This window comes from Lichenostomus cassidix, chromosome 10 (genome assembly GCF_008360975.1).
Source record: "Lichenostomus cassidix isolate B80296 chromosome 10, HeHo_3.0, whole genome shotgun sequence".
Taxonomy (NCBI): Eukaryota; Metazoa; Chordata; class Aves; order Passeriformes; family Meliphagidae; genus Lichenostomus; species Lichenostomus cassidix.
Genome location: NC_139491.1, coordinates 1,603,455 through 1,619,285, shown reverse-complemented (window position 1 = coordinate 1,619,285; position 15,831 = coordinate 1,603,455). Strand labels below are relative to the sequence as shown.

Here is a 15,831-nt window from a genome sequence, read left to right as displayed (position 1 = left end):
AAGTCCTTTCCTGGGATGGAGACCACCACTGATGGGTGCCACCCCCACCCCTGGGGACCTCTGGGGAGATGATTTTACCTCTGTGGGTTTGACTAGAAATCCAGGCTTGCACCCAGAAAACTTTTCCAAGCAACATTTCATGGAAACTGGTATTTTGCTACCAGAAAAAAAAAAAAAAAAAAAGAAAGAAAAAAAGAAAAAAAAAATTCTGGTTTTGCCGAAGTGACATTTTCTGACCCAAGAAAACATTTTGTCAAAAAGCTTCCCAACCACTCTGCTGGGAATGTGCTCTTTGCCATCAGTCCCCAAGGCTGGAGCGCCGGGGTGTTGAAATGTTACTACAGCCCTGGAAACTGTGAGTCAGCTTGTCCCCACCCACAGCAGATACTCGTGGGAAGGGCCTTGAAAAGCCTGGAAACTCAGCAGCTCCTGCCTTGTGGAGTTTCCATTAACCCATTCACATTGATTTCGGGTGAAATGCAGTGTTTGGTGAATTTCTGTCGGATCTTGTCTGTGTTTTCTCCTCCTTGATTGGGATGGATTTTGGAGGTTATTTAATTTGAATCCATCCCTCAGCAATTTGGCTGCTCTGATTCACCCTGAGCCCCACGGGCAGCAAGTGCAGCCTCACCAGCCTGGGATTGGGATGGATCAGTGCATGGTGGAACTTCAATCCCACCTGGAGGAAAGGTGCCAGAGCAAAACTGCCCACTGGGCTGGGGTGTAAATGCACCAAGCTGGGCATCCCCTGGCAAGGCAGAGGGTTCTGCACAGAGGTTTCAGGGTTTTCTCTGGGGTTGTCACACCTTGGGGCTGCTCTGAGCAGGGCAGGGCTGGGGGTGATGCTGCACTCTGCTCTGGAGCCAGGCTGGGAGAGCTGGCAATGTTCACCTGGAGAAGGGAAGGATCCAGGGAGAGCTCAGAGCCTCTTCCAGAGCTTAAAGGGGTTCTGGAGCTGGAGAGGGACTGGGGACAAGGGATGGAGGGACAGGACACAGGGAATGGCTTCCCTCTGCCGGAGGGCAGGTAGAGATGGGGTATTGGGAAGGAATTCCTCCCTGTGAGGGTGGTCAGGCCCTGGCACAGGGTGCCCAGAGAACCTGTGGCTGCCCCTGGATCCCTGGAATGTCCAAGGCAGGCTGGACAGGGCTTGGAGCAGCCTGGGACAGTGGAAGGTGTCCCTGCCATGGTGGGGGGATTGGAATGAGATGATGTTTAAGATCCCTTCCAAGCCAGACTATTCTGGGATGCTCCATCCCATGAGAGCTGGCAAAGGATGGCACATCCAAGGAGAAGGGTTTTGCCATGGCTGCAGCTCCTCCAGGATGGGGACACAAGCTGAGGTGCTGAGGTGACATCACATCTCTGCACAAAGGGTTTCAAGGTGCCAAGGAGGTCTGGGAGTGTGGAGTCCAACAATTGGGGAATTCTCCATGGAGGAAAATCCTTCAAACATCATTTTTTTTTAAATTTTGGATTTATTAAAATGCCTCATTCTGATTTTAGCTTTTTCCATTTTGAAGAGGGTCCAAGGTCCTATCACAGTGTGTTACCACACGGGGTATAACATTTGCAAGAGTAAAATGAAAAGTCAGTTTGAACTGGAAAATCATGGCAATGTCATGAAAACAAAGGAAATGGGACATTCTGATGTTGTCAAAACCTTTTTTCTCTGGTTCCTTTCAAAATCAGCTTCCAGCAAAACCAGCAGGATTTTATGAGGCATTTTAATTTTTGGCAGAGCCCCTGGCTCTGGCGCAGCAGGTTTGTGGTGGTTCCTCTGGTTGGGCTCAGACACTCCAAGCCCCCATTCCTGGGGGAAAAGGGGGTGCAATGTGTTCCACAGCCCCCCTCACCCCCCTTGGGGGATCCCCATCTCCCCTTCTCCCATTTTCTAGGCATTAAAATAACCTGCAAGTCGAGCTGTTACAACATTGCTTAAGTGGCAATTAATCATTTTGTGTTTTAACCCCTGCATTCTGCTTTTTGACCAGGAATGTATAAAACACTAGAGATTTTTAAAAGGCAGAAAATCATGAGATTAATTTTGCTTGCTGAAAACCTGGAGTGCCACAGTCTGGGTTTGGGCTGTGCTAATGCCTTTGAGGGTGCTGGCAGTGGCAGGGCTGGTCCTTCTCCCCTTTTCCCCTCATCCAGCTGCAGTTTGGCTTTGGGAAGAGGTTGGTGCCCTCCTGGCCACCCACAGTCCTCTTGGACCCAGGAGGATTTGGCTTTATATCCTACCTGGGAGATCCATGTCAGATAACACTGGCAGCCTTTCAAAAGCTTCTCTCCAGCTTTTCTGCCAAGACCTATAGGATGTGTTCCAGAGCATCTCCCAGGAATGTTTGTTATTATGACAGGCCAAAAAAAAAAAAAAAAAATAGGGGGGGGAGCAGGCAGTGAAAGAGCACACTGCTGTTAATCACTAGAAATCCTTTAATAACCAACATTACTATAAATTATCCGTGCATTGTGACAAGCACAATTGAGGGCTCTGTTTTTGCTGCCCACGTTGGGGCAGGAACAATGTGCTGTTGTTGCAGGAGCTGGGCTGGATGGCATTCCGGGTGCAGTGGGGCTGCTCCTGCATACCTGTGCCCGTGGAGATGCTCTGCTGCTCCAGAGCCCATGAAAGCCCCATTGTTCCTCCTGCCATCTTGCACACTCCGTGATTACAGAGCGTTGGATGAGCGGTGAGACGTTGCTTGGTGGAATAATAACCTATTCTTAGTTTTAGCAGCGCTATATTTAAGATTTATATATATTTAAATGTTGGTAATTGCACATTTGGGACATCTTGTAATTTTGGGTGACAGTTTGGAAAGGCAGGGTTGGAAAGAAAAGCATCAGCTGAGTGTAAGGAGGTGAATCTTGGGGTCATGCAGGACAGGGCGAGGCCATGTGGATTTTAAACAAGTGTTGGAAGATCTCTGGAGCGGCCTCAGGATGGACAGGGATCCTGCCAGGGTTGGAGATCCATCCCTGGAAGTGTCCCAGGCAGGCTAGGAGCAACCTGGGATAGTGGAAGATATCCCTGCCCATGGCAGAGGTGATACCAAATAGGCTTCAAGGGCTCTTCCAACCCAAGCCATTCTATGATTCCATGAGATCCAGGAAATCCCAGTTTCTACTGCCATGTCTGAAGCTCTTGGTTTTTTTTTGGGTAGCCCTTTTGTGCCTTTTCATTGTGAAGAAAAGACATTTCCCTCCCACAGCAGGGGGTTGGGTGACTTTAGTCCAAACCGTGGTACAGGTGTGACATGTGGCTGCTCTGCAGGTGACAGCTGAGCAGTCAGAGGCAGCAGGTCCCTTACAGGTTTTTTATGAGTTTTTACATTTTTAACCAGGCAAACTGCCCATTTCCTAAAACCCACCTAAAAATGGCAGGGGAAAGGAGCTTTGCCCCTGGTCCTACAGGTCAGAAGGGGCAGAAGTGACCCCAAAATCAAAAGAGCTATTTACATGCTGTGTTTACATTGATGCAGACTTTGGTGGCACACACCTATGGATTTCAAATTAACTACTTGATGTTACACTGATTAAGTTTGCTGTAAAAATTGTACTGTCTTTATCCAGTCCATTTAAATTATGTGCTTAGGTATATTAGGGCAAGTTTGAGGAAATGTGGATAGTAATTTGGACAGAAACCTTCAGATATGGAAAAAGCCACACAAAAATTCCAAGAGAATAACTAGGAACCTTCAGGTTGTCCAGGATTTGTTGGCTGAAATAATTTCATTGGTTTGGTTTTGGGTGCTTTTCCCTTAACTGATCAACTGCTGGGGGATTAATTGCCCAGATGGACTTTTGCTCATTAGCAGAGTTCTCAGGCTGGTGCAAAGCTTTTCCTCCAGCAGGTTCCCACCGCTCCATCCCGAGGACGGCAAACTCCCCGGGGATGGAGTGAGGATGGGCAAACCCCAGCTCCGAACCCCCGGCGCCCTTCTCCCGGCGGTGCTGAGCCCGCGCGGGGGTGAGAACGGCTATTTTATAGGAGTTTAATTATTTATTCTGTATTTGGGGAAGGGCTATTGGGGCTGGGGGGTCCCAGCCGCACACGCCGCTCCCCGAGGGAACGCTGTCGCCGTGGCCGCGTGGGGCGGGACAGGAGGCTGCCGGTGCCCCGTGCCTGTCCCCGCTGTCCCCGCTGTCCCGGTGGCGCTGGCAGGGAGCGCACGGACCGCGCGGCCCCCGAGCGCCGTTCATTCACGGGCACGCCGGGGTGGGACGGGGCGGGGCCAGCGCAACCCGCCGGCCAATGGGAGGCGGCGCCGCCTCGCGTCACGCGGGCTCGGGCCAATGGGAGCGCGCCGGGCCTGAACTTTTGCCACGGCGGACAAGTTGATACATCGCGGGGGTGTGTCCGGCGCGCGGCCCGCGGGGGAGCGCGTTAACCCCCGCGCCGCCATGACCTACTTTCACACCGGCCCGCCTCCCGCCCCCCGGCCCGCTCTGCCGCTCCCCGCGGGGCGATCCCCCCCTTCCCTCCCGCCGGCGGCGCGGGGCCGCGCGGGGCTGGCGGCGGGCGGGATCGGCGGGGCGGCTCGGGGCGGCGGTGGCGGGGCAGCGCGGGGCGCGTGTCCCTTTAAGCGGCAGGAAACCCGAGCCGGTGTTTGCGCAAGGGCCGGTGCCGCGCGGAGCCGCCGGAGTGTCTAGACTGGCACATGATGGGCGGCAGCCAATGGCGGCGCCGCTCGCGAGGGGCCCCGCGCGCGCGCCCCGGCCACACAAAAGCCGGCGAGGGGCGGGCGGGCGCGAGCGGGCGGCGGCGGCGGCCCCGGGAGCCGCGCACGGAGCGCGGGGACCCGCCGGACCGGGGCCGCGCCCTGCGATGCGGACAAGGGACGCGCTGACACCGGCCTGCGCTCCGGGCTCTGCTGCTGCTTCTTCGCCTTTCTGATTTCATTTTTAAATTTTTTCTTTTTTTTTTTTTTTTAATTTTTTTCTTTTTTTTTTTTTTTCAATACTATTTTTGGCTGAAGGGACCCGACGCCTCCGACCGGCCCCCGGCGCCTGTTCCCCGCCGGGCGGCACCCCCGCGCCGGGCGCGCTTCCCCGCTCCTCCCCACCTTGTATGGTGGAGCGGCCGCGGGGCGCAGCCGAGCGCTGCCCCGGGCTCCCCCCGGCCCTCGCCCCCGCCGCTCCCCGCCCGGCCCCGCGTTGGCAGCCGATGTAGGGCACGGCGCGGCGCGCCCGAGCCCCAGCGCCGCCACGGGAGCGGCCCCCGCGGCGCCGTCTATGCCCGCGCCGCCCCGCCGCCCCCCCCATGGTGCGGCCCCGCCGCGGGCCGTCGGAGATCCGCTGGGCAGCAGCGCCGCGGGGAGTCCGGGCTGCTCCGGGGCTGCGATGAGATAGAGCCGGCGGCGGAGCGAGGAGCCCCGCGGAGGAGGGGGGGGGCGGCGGAGAGCGACGCGACCCCCGGCCGCCCGCGGGTCGTATGTTCAGGTCCAAACGCTCAGGGCTGGTGCGGCGACTTTGGAGGAGCCGCGTCATTCCGGACAGGGACGGCGGAGATGGGAGCGCCAGGAGCGGCCACGACCTCGGAGCCACCGGCAGCTGCAAGCTCGCGGAGAAAAGCCCCTCGGCGGAGCTCCGCGCGGTAGCGCGCAGCCTGCTGCTGCGGGAGGCGGAGGAGCGGCGCGGGGCGGCGGGCGAGGCGGCGCCGCGCGGGGACCCCATGGCGGAGCGGCGCGGGGCTCGGCTCCGCGACCCCGGCTCCGCGCCGGAGAGCGACGGCCGGACCGTGACCTGCTGCCTCTTCTCGGAGCGGGAGCCGGGCGGCCCGCAGCCTCCCCCGGCCGCCGCCCCCGGCCCCGACGGCGCGCCCGACGGCGGCTCCCCGGAGCGGCGGGGCCGGGAGGCGCGGGCGCGGCTGCTGCTGCTGGAGCAGGAGCTGAAGGCCGTCACCTACTCGCTGCTGAAGCGGCTGAAGGAGCGCTCGCTGGACAGCCTGCTGGAGGCGGTGGAGTCCCGCGGGGGGATGCCCGGCGGCTGCGTCCTGGTGGCCCGCACCGAGGTGCGCCTGGGGGGCCTGGCGGCGCCCCCGCACCTCCTCCTGGGCAAGCTGTTCCGCTGGCCCGACCTGCAGCACCCCGCCGAGCTGAAGCCCCTCTGCGAGTGCCAAAGCTTCGGCGTCGCCGACGGACCCACGGTCTGCTGCAACCCCTACCACTTCAGCCGCCTCTGTGGGCCAGGTGAGCGGCGCCAGCTGGGTGCTTCCCCCACAAACACCCACCCATTTGGGGGTTCGGGGTTTCCGATCCCCTGCTGGGTTTATCCGAACCCTCGTGGGCACGCCGCCCCGGCCCCGCGGTGTCGCGGGGATGCCCGTGGGGATGCGCCTGGCCCGGGGGGTCTCCGCCGGGCATCCCCCCTCTCTTAGAACCAGCGGTTCCATTTGTGCGTAAAAAGCCCTTTCTCTTTATGGTTTTTTTTCCCTTCCCGCGGAGTTTCCCCGCTCCCTGGGAGCCGGAGGGGCGATAATCGGCGGCTCCATCCCGCTGGCGCCAGCCTGGCTCGCTCCTATCGGAGCCGGGCGGTCACCGCCGCCGGCTTAAAGCCGCAGGCGCTCCGGGGGGGCTGCGGGGATGTCCCTGCCGGGGATCCCCCAACCCGCGGGGACACCTGGGGCTCCTCCATTTCTTGGGGGATTTTCATTTTTTAGCGTGGGCAGAGGTGAGCGTTTTCAAGACGTGGGTTTGGTTTTCTTGAGGGTTTTTTGTTTCTTTTAGCAATGCTCGATCGTGCGTCCGTGTGAGCAGGGAGTAGCTGCATGGAGCAGAGACACGTTCGAGTTTGAGGTGCAGAAGTGGAATGATCCTTAACAGTCTGTACCAAAACTGTAATGAAACTGGACAGCTGGATTCCCACTGCCGGAGGGCAGGGAGGATGGGATATTGGGAAAGAATTGTTCCCTGTGAGGGTGAGGAGGTCCTGGCACAGGGTGCCCAGAGAAGCTGTGGCTGCCCCTGGATCCCTGGCAGTGTCCAAGGCCAGGCTGGACAGGCTTGGAGCAGACTGGGACAGTGGAACGTGTCCCTGCCATGGCAGGAGTGGAACGAGATGAACTTTAAGGTTCCTTCCAACCCGCACGATGCTATGATTCTATGCTGACTGTCCCTTCTGTTGGCAAGAACTTTGATTTTATTATTTCTTTTGCAATCTGGGCTCCTGCCTCGCTTTGCATCACTTCTTTCAAAGAAACTTCTCATTTGGGCGTGCTTCTCCCGAAGGTCGCTAGAGGCTGGAGGCAGCTCTTTTATTCCACTTGGAGCCGAGCTGCGTTTTCAGGAACGGAGCATTTATTTGAGAAACGGGAGAGACTTTTCCCAGTCTCTTTCTGCAGCCGTGGTGGTTCTCCCAGCCGTGAGAGGCTGCCAGCCCTGTGCTGGGAGTAGTAGAAAGCAGAGCTGTTATCAAGTGGCTCCTTATCACTCTGATAGTGGGTGACTGTGCCAGGACCCCACCCGCGCCGGCTGGGCGCTGGGAACAGGAGCCAAGGAAAGGCCTTGATGCCCTTTTCCACAAGTGGCTCCCTGCAGAGATCATCCTGTCGCTGTTTCCCACCCAGTTTGCCGCGGGGTGACGTAGCTGAGGGATGTGAAGGCTCTGGGGTGCTTCCAGGGTGAGTCCCTGGTGACAGCAGGTCTGGCTCTGGCATGGCACAGCACGGCCAGGTCGGGTTGGTACATCCCATGGGCACATTGGCACCTTTGCTTTTTTATTTTGACGTTTATAAGCACTCTGTGAGAGAAGCATCCTGCATTCTTTAGGGAAAATGGGGAGCCTTTCGTGAGAAGCAGCAGAGGATCCCAGAGCCATCACACGGGAGATGCTGAGGTTCATTTTGCTGCTCTCAGGTGCAGGTGGGAGCTGAGGAGCACACCGTGTTGCCATGCTCTGGGGTCAGTGTGGTGCCACTGACTGACTCAGACACAATTTCTCACTGAGGTCAATGCCTGCTCAGGGCTGATGCCTTGATCCAGCTCTGCTGACTGCACACTCAGCTTTGGCCAGTACATCACTGTCATATTTTGGAAGGGGAAAGGAAACCCCTCTGATCAGGGCATGGAGGTGATGAAGGACCTTCATCAGCCTTCTGCATGGTCTTGACCCTTGCAAGGACAGAGAGCTGGCTGAATGACCTGATTCAGCACAGCACCTCTGAGGACTTGCTGAACGTGGAGCACATGACTGCTCAGTCCTGCTGCTTACAGCAGAGCTGGGGAGCTCTGTGGGATGGATCCAGGGTGAGAGGGATCACAGCAGCCTCTGCTCCTGAGCCCCTTCTGTGCCAAGGCCTTGGTTGGGATGGACCAAAGTTACTTGGGTGGCTTGGTGGCTGAAGCCAGCCTGGCTTTGGTGTCAGCCCTGTGTGCCAAGAGGAGTTTTCATCACCCAACACCATTTTTCAGTACTTGTGAAGCGTTTGGAGAGCACTTGTTAAGCCCTGTGTGTTGGAGTCACGGATGGAAGGTTGTCTCTCCCAAGGCAGATGATGGAAATGTGATTCTTTGGGAGCAATGTGATGTTTTGTGTGTCCAGGCACAGACATGGGGCAGAGGGCTGCAGCATTTTCAGTAGCTAAGCCTGCTTTGCAAGTTCCAGGTGGAACCCCCATTTTTCAGAAATTGGGAAAACCTTGGTCTCCAGTTGCTTCCAAGTGTTTTGTTTTCCATTGGGCATTTATAACTCTGGAAGCATTCCTACCCCAAAAGAGAAAACGAGAGGGTTTGTTGATAAACCCAACACAGCACTAACCTAAAGTTTTGTTTTTCCAGAGTCTCCACCACCTCCCTACTCTCGGCTGTCTCCTAATGATGAGCAAAAGCCACTGGGTATGTGTTTTGTCTCTTTTGATCTCCCGGGAACTCTTTCATGGTGCAGCTCTGGTGCTGCTCCTGAGACAGCCCTAGCTGGCACGTCAGGCAGAAGCCAACAAGTCGGGATTTTATGGCTGCTCATTATTTCTGAGCAAGCATCAGCTGACGGGTTTTAAGAAGTAAATGGATGCCAGTTTATCCTACCAAATTACCGTGTAGACACATGCATATTTTCCAAAATAATATGAAGCTCTATTTTTAATGAAGGCGTAATGAAAGGTTACCAGACGTCATGTTTTGTCTGCGTGTGTAATCTGTGGGATGACAGAGCTGGGGGGAGTGAGAGCTCCTGGGTGCCATTTCCATAAGGGCCTGGCTGTGCTGCTCTGTGGAAGAACCAACTATTACCCTTCCTCTGCTCGTTACAATGAGATGAGAAGTCTTTGAAACTGTGTCAAACTTTGAAACATTGCTGAATGGGGTGTCACTTTTCCTGGGGAATTATGAAAGGTTTCCCAAACAAAGCTGGTGAAAGCATCTGGGATGGGTAGGCTGGGCATGGAGAGCCTGGCAGCTTTGGATTCTGATGTTTTGAACTGGCATTGCTGCATCCTCACCATCCTTTCTCAGCCCTGCTTCTTGCTGAATTAAATGGGAAGTAAAGACACGAGAGGGAAGGGAGGAATCCCCAAATCCCTCTTGGATTTCTGGCTGGGATCTGTGCAGCTGTGGGTTTTCCCCCTTTATCCTGTGGTCAGTGATTTATTTATCGGGGTTAATGACCAAGGGGAGCCGCTTTTGGTGCCATGGGGCAGGGACAGGGACAGGGAGGAGGCAGACAGGGTTTGGCAGCGATAGGAGGGGACAGCAGTGCCTGCCTGTCCCACCCAGCCCCGGGGGAAGGCAGGAGCTGCCCCGTGCCAAAGGTGAGTCCTTGCCCTGCCAGGCTCAGCCATGGGTGCACCCTGTGCCTTCATCGCCACAGCGCTGCGACCAGAGCAGCCTGCAAAGCCAAATTGCCTGGTTGTGGCTATTTTTCTTTTTTTTTGTTAGATATGGAGGCAAAAAAAAGCAGTTGTCCCTCCCTGTGCTCTCCCTTCCAAGTTAATTCCTTTTAGAAACTGCTTGTGCTGCAGGGAGAGATGATAGTGAGCAACACGTGACTTTATTAAAACAACAGCCAGGGATTGAAATTTGCTTCACTGGCTTGTTTGATTGGAAAAATAATAGTTAATCTGTGAGCAAACAGTTGAGCACTTAATTAGAGGGGTGTAAGCAAGAGAGAATAACAAAGACTCTTAACTTGTTAAAACAAAGTTTCCTTCGCTTCAGCAAAGAGGAAGGAAGGAAGGAAGCAAGAATAAACAGCTTCAAGAATTTTAATGGTGATAATTAAGTATAGTAACTCTGACTTGTTTAGAGGCTTAATGTAACTTTATCCAGTAAGCACCAAGTTCCTACTTGTTTGATCAACTTAACTGGAGTTATTTTTGTGGTCGAGGCAATTCAAACTTTGCATTTGCGTGGTGGAGCTACAAAGTTAATCGCTGCTTTCTGGCTCTGCGGAGAGTTTCTCTCGGGGAGGTGGTGGGAAGCTGAGCAGCCACTGGTGCTCACGTAGCACTGGCAAACGCAGCAGGACTAAAAGTGCTTTCTTTTCTCTTTTTTTCCTCCACAGATCTATCAGATTCCACGTTGTCTTACACTGAAACAGAGGCTACAAACTCGCCCAACGTCACGCCTGGAGATTTCTCAGGTTGGCAGCTGTTTGTGCCTTCCATCCGTGCTGGGGCTGGTGGTGGGCAGGGCAGCAGGAGGGACTGTGCTCCTGCTCTTGGGTTGTGTGTGTTCTGGGTGTGAAAAGGAGAAAAAGAGCTGTTATTGGAGTTGGTTGTTCCAAGCAGTCTGTGCTCTGCATGCTGTGATAAGGTGCTGTTTGTGGGACGAGCAGGGACGTTTGTTAGATGGTCACAGAGCCACATGTGTCCCTTGTGGAAGCCACCCGGGCTGATCCCAAGCTGTGTGCTGCTGTGGGGCTGGGCTGCAGGCTCTCCCCATTTATTTCCATGGCAGGAGCACTGGGGCTGTTCAGTGCTGCTCTGCAGTGCTTCCTGCCGGGTCTGTCCGGCTGGTGTTACCTGTTGGGCTCTGGCCCCGGGCTGCAATCCCTGCTTTCATGAGTTATTGAAGCTCCCGAACAAAGCTTGGCTTAATTAGGTCCTGGTTTTTGCTCTGCCCCACCCTGCAACCTTTCATTCACTTAATGGGGCTCTGCAGGGCCCCGGGTGGTTTTACCTGACAGCAGGTAGAGTTGGGGCTCTGCACTGGATCATTCCACATCTTTCTCCTTGGTGTCTCATCCCAGGCTGGGGACAGGAGGAGCCTGGCTATAGGATGAGGCTGAGTTTCCTTGCCTGGTTCATGGTCTGAGAGCTGGGATGAAGGCAGACAGATGTTGGTTCTGGTGGAGCCCCAGGTGCTTCCTTCAGTGGCTGTGGTGGGGTGGGACTTGGGCACCTTAGAGCCTCACTGTTGGATTGCTGAGCTCATTGATTGCCTCTGCTGCTCTCTCTGGGGGATGCTGTGACCCAGGGGAGCTGCTGGAGGGGACCTTTGGGGTTCTGGTCCCTTAGTGTGGCTTTTCATTTTGTTTCCCCGCAAGAGTTCACAGCCAGTTTGGTGACACTTGCGCCTTCCTTGGGGTACCTAAGCCAATCCCAGCTCCAGAGGGTGTTCCAACAGCCCAGCAGGGCTGGATCATGGCACGGTGGCACATTTCCCTCGGGGATTGTCCCTGCTCCCTGTCCCTCCATGTCCCCCTGCGGTGGCCAGCCGGCAGTGCCACGTGCCGAGTGTGGCGTGTGCCAACCCACGGCTTTTGTTGTGCTGCCAAGTGTCCAGAGCAGGGCAACACTTGATAGCCAGGACTGGGATCATTCAGCCCTGTGCTCTGATAAATACATGTTTGCAATTCCTACCAAACATTCCCGGGGCTGGATGCACCTAAAGCTCCCTGTGCCTTTTGTTGTAACTCGATAATTGGTATTAATTACAGCAGCCGAGTTGGAAACTGAGGTACCTAAGGATGTAATGGTTTAGCTTCTCTCATGGCTCAGTCTTTATGGGACATCTGGTGGGTTTTGCTGGAAGAGAAGAGAGATTTTAACTTTTCCTTGAACAATATAATGATAACATGTGACTGAGATTGTGCTGAAACCGGATCCCTCCTCTCCCCCTGTGCCGTTTCCAGTGGTGTAACTTTTAATAAGAGTCTGGGGCTGGGTGATTTATTTTTCCCCAGTGCTCACGATTGCTGAAAGAGGATAAGAGCCCTGCTGAAGTTAACCCATACATGTCATCATGGGGAAGTACAAGGGAAAAACCCACTTAGGCTCCAGTCTACCTGTCACTTTCCAGTTTGTTTATTCTCCATTTCAACTCATTTAATAGCTCTGCTTGAAGTGTAGGTCTGTGGAAGTGATACACAAAGCACATGGTCCTCCCTGCCTCCTCTTGTGTACCCAGGGAGCTCAGTGTGCATTTAACTCCTCTTCCAAAAATAAGTACATTTTGGATCTAGCATCAAGCCACTACTATTTATTGCTCCAGCTTTGATCATCAAAAAGGCTTTTCCTACTAAAACCACAAAATTCAATTTTGTGTAACAAAGAGCCATTCTTCTCCCGTTGCTCCTTTACTTGATGAACTTCTAAACAGGAGATTTTTAGCATGAAGGCAAAAAGATGATCTCTGTCATATGTGTAAATTTAAAGAAAAACAAACTCTCTTTTTGAAGTAGAACCTTTCATGGCTATAATATTGCCCTTAAAAAGAGGGACAGTTTTCAGTGAGGCTGACTGGGAAGTTCAGAGGAGCAGTCAGTGCTGGCTGGAAGCACAGGCTGGGGATGGTTGGGTGGATGTGACCTGGATCTGTGGATGATACCCCAGAGTCCTCTTCATCTCATGTTCAAAGCATTTGGGGCTGGAACAAAGCTGTTTGTCCAAGGATCAGCGTCCAGCCATGGCATTTCCCTTGGAATGGAGATGCTCCTGTTTTCTCAGAGAGGTGCAAAGGCTTGGAAGGATCTGGGTTGGTGGGAGAAGGCCCTTGGAGGCATTTGACCCTGAAATTTCCACCTCCTGAGCTCAAGCAGTGTCACACTCAGGCTTGTGAGGACACAAAGAAGAACTCTATCATTTCCTCATTAGATTCATTTCTGCCTGGGGAGCAGAGCTGAAGCAAAGCTGCAGTTTGGGGAGTTCTATTTTAAACCCAGGTGGTTCCCTGGCCTGGCCTGGGCTGAGGCTGTGTGTCCCCTGGGAGCCAGCAGAGCCTTGGCCAGGGCTGGGGAAATACCAGGGAAAGGGCAAAATCCAGCAAGGCAGGAACAAAAGCTCAGCCTCGTGACTCATAATTGGTGGAACATTTGTAGTAATTTTTTTTTCCCTTCCCCTCAGCCTTGGCTCCTCCAGCACATGCCAAGAAGCTGCTGTACCCGTTAGACTTGCCAGGCGTGTGAGGGCTGAGCTCTGCAGGGGATGGGATGGGATAATGGGATGGGATAATGGGATGGGATGGTGGGACGTGCTGGAGCAGCCCTTGTGGGCTTTGGGGGGTTGCCTGCCTTCCTCTGAACCCCACAGAGCTCTCCCTCACCAGCCCTAGGAAGGATCCTTTCTTAAAAGCCATGAAACAGCCCCATTTCTGTTGAAAGAACCCCATGATGAGCAGTGATCAAAGTTTTGTTATCGGTGGTTTTAAGTTCTGGAGGTCCTGAGGACTGTGCAGCAGCAAAAGGTGACTTTGCACCTGTAGGTCTTTGTGCTGACTGTGCATCCCCAGGGAAGATGCTGGTTGAATTTTTTTTTTTTTTTCCCAAAAATAGCTTTATTTTTTTTTTTAAACCTTGAATTCACTTCCCTTGTGCTAAAACTCTCCAAGAGTTTCATCTCTGGCGAGCCCACTTGTAGCTGAAAATGTGCATCCTGAAGCAGAAATGTTGAATTAGTGGTTTGTTGGAGGAGGTCTGAATTTCTGTCTGTGCTCCAAAGCAGCAGGAAGGTGTTTTCCACCTGAGAGTGAGGCATGAGTTTATTCCCAGCAGCTCTGCTGATGTATAGAAGATGAGCTCTGATGGTGGAGGAAAGCTGGAAATTACCAGAGAAAAGAAACAAAGAGACTGAATGGGCTGGAGTTTATTTAAATTATTTCTGGGATTTTTTTAAGGCCTTGGAAGATGGGGAAGTTTTTGCAGGGCAGTGGTGGGGTGTGGATTTGGGGAGCAAGGTCCCTGTACCTCCAAAGGCAGGAAGGAGGCAGGAGAATCCATCCAGCTGGTGACTCAGCCCTGCTGAGGCAATGCCACAGCTCCAGGCGAGAGCCAGAGGGGTTCTTCTGCTTCCAGCAATATTTAGGATGAACTTCAGGAAGCATATTTCAAAACCCACTGAATGGAGAAAGTGAACGTCTCCCTTCCTCTCCCCCCAGAAATAACAGGCTGCAGGATTTATGCTAACAAGGAAATTTATGAAGATCCTGTGTGTTAGGAGTAGGAAAAAAAAAAAGAGCCCATTAAATCTGTCAGGCGGATGTGTGTGGCAACTGGGCAAACATTGCCCTTTCCGGGCTGGGGGAGAGATTGTGGAATTACCTGTTCATAGAAAAAAAGGGTATTTTTCTCATTAGTAGGGCAGCAGTTTCTTCTGGGGGGGAAATGCTGGGTTTGGAGGATGGGTTCTGGCTTTGCTGGGTCTGACCCAGCACCACCCTGGAGCCTTTTCATCCTTCTTCCCCTCCTCCTGCAGCAAAAAAATCCTTAAAAAAAGGCACAACATATCTGTGCATCCAGTTTAATCACAGACAGATGTTTGTTTGGGCCGGTAATGGTTTTGGTTTCTTTTTTTCTTTCATATTTAACTGTAGGTTTGCTGGCTTGTCTTCCCCTGTGCAGTCTAGAACAATCAGGGTTTGGCTAAAACCTCTGCTGGTCGGAGGAACGAGTTTGTTGCCAAGAGCTACTTCTTTGATGCAAAAAAATACATCCTGGAGGTGCTTTGTCAGATGTTTTTATATTAAACAGTTTTCCTCCATAATTTCAGTTTGCCAACGGGAAATAAAGTGCATCTATTTTCCAGTGTGCTCCACAGAGGAGTTCTCTGCTCGGTGTGGAGGTTTTTCCCACTTGGCTGTGGATGGCCATGGATGTTGGAATCCCCAGGGGAGAACTGGGATAACTGGGAGAGCTTCAGAGCAATAACCTGCCCTCCCTGGGGCTTTGCTCAAGTGCACCTTCTGGCCCTGCCTGGGGCTGACATCAAAGGCAACTTCTCCAACTGAAGGGTGAATCATGGAATTAATCCCTGAAAGGGAAGGTGGGGAAGCTCTGGGAGCTGATCCCTGGGCTTTCAGTGCTGTCCCTTTCAGAGAGGTGCAGGTGTGCTCCTTTATTCCTCTGCAGATCTTTCTGGAGTGTTGAGAGACCCAGTGGAGCCAGGGGATTTATGGAGAGCAGTGGTTTTTTCCCCATTACATTTGTGCTCACCGGTGGTGGCAGCTCCTGGAGTTCAGACATTCCTTTCTTTGGAGCAGAAGAAGGGAAGGGATCACTGATCCTGTAGCCAGGTGGGCTCCTTGTTGTGTCCAAAGCCTGTTGATAGCAGTGCTCCATCCATAAGCAGAGAGAATTCCACTTGGGAAAATAATAAGCAGATAAAGATGTTGTTGAGAGCATTGAGCAAGCAGCAATTTAAGAATAACTTTTAAAAAAGCTGAATGACTTTTGCCAGTGAGAGAGAGGAGGAAAGCTGGAGGAGATTCCCTCCATGTGGTTGTTTCTCCATTAACACCCTGTGGGATAACTCACACTGGGCCACCAAACCAACAGCTGGAGCACTGAGCTCCTGCCCAGCTGGTGGGTGACCATGCTGTGGTGACAACAGACCTTCCTGGTGCCACCTGTACCCAGTGCCTGCTGTGGCAAGGTGCCTGTGGCTCCATCGTGCAG

At 53.6% G+C, this 15,831-nt stretch overlaps 1 protein-coding gene across 2 annotated transcripts in view; it reads left to right on the top strand.

Moving 5' to 3' along the window:
• The first annotated feature begins 4,669 nt into the window (after window positions 1-4,669).
• The window catches only part of SMAD6 (SMAD family member 6), a 42,141-nt gene continuing 30,979 nt past the window's right edge, over window positions 4,670-15,831 (top strand). For both annotated transcript variants that reach the window (XR_014854227.1, XM_085070254.1), the window contains exons 1-3: window positions 4,670-6,197; window positions 8,784-8,840; window positions 10,504-10,581. Coding sequence is in view for 1 of the 2 variants with exons in the window: in XM_085070254.1 (XP_084926380.1) it covers window positions 5,441-6,197; window positions 8,784-8,840; window positions 10,504-10,581 (892 nt within the window). In the remaining variant the exon portion in view is untranslated. The remainder of the gene's footprint in view (window positions 6,198-8,783; window positions 8,841-10,503; window positions 10,582-15,831) is intronic.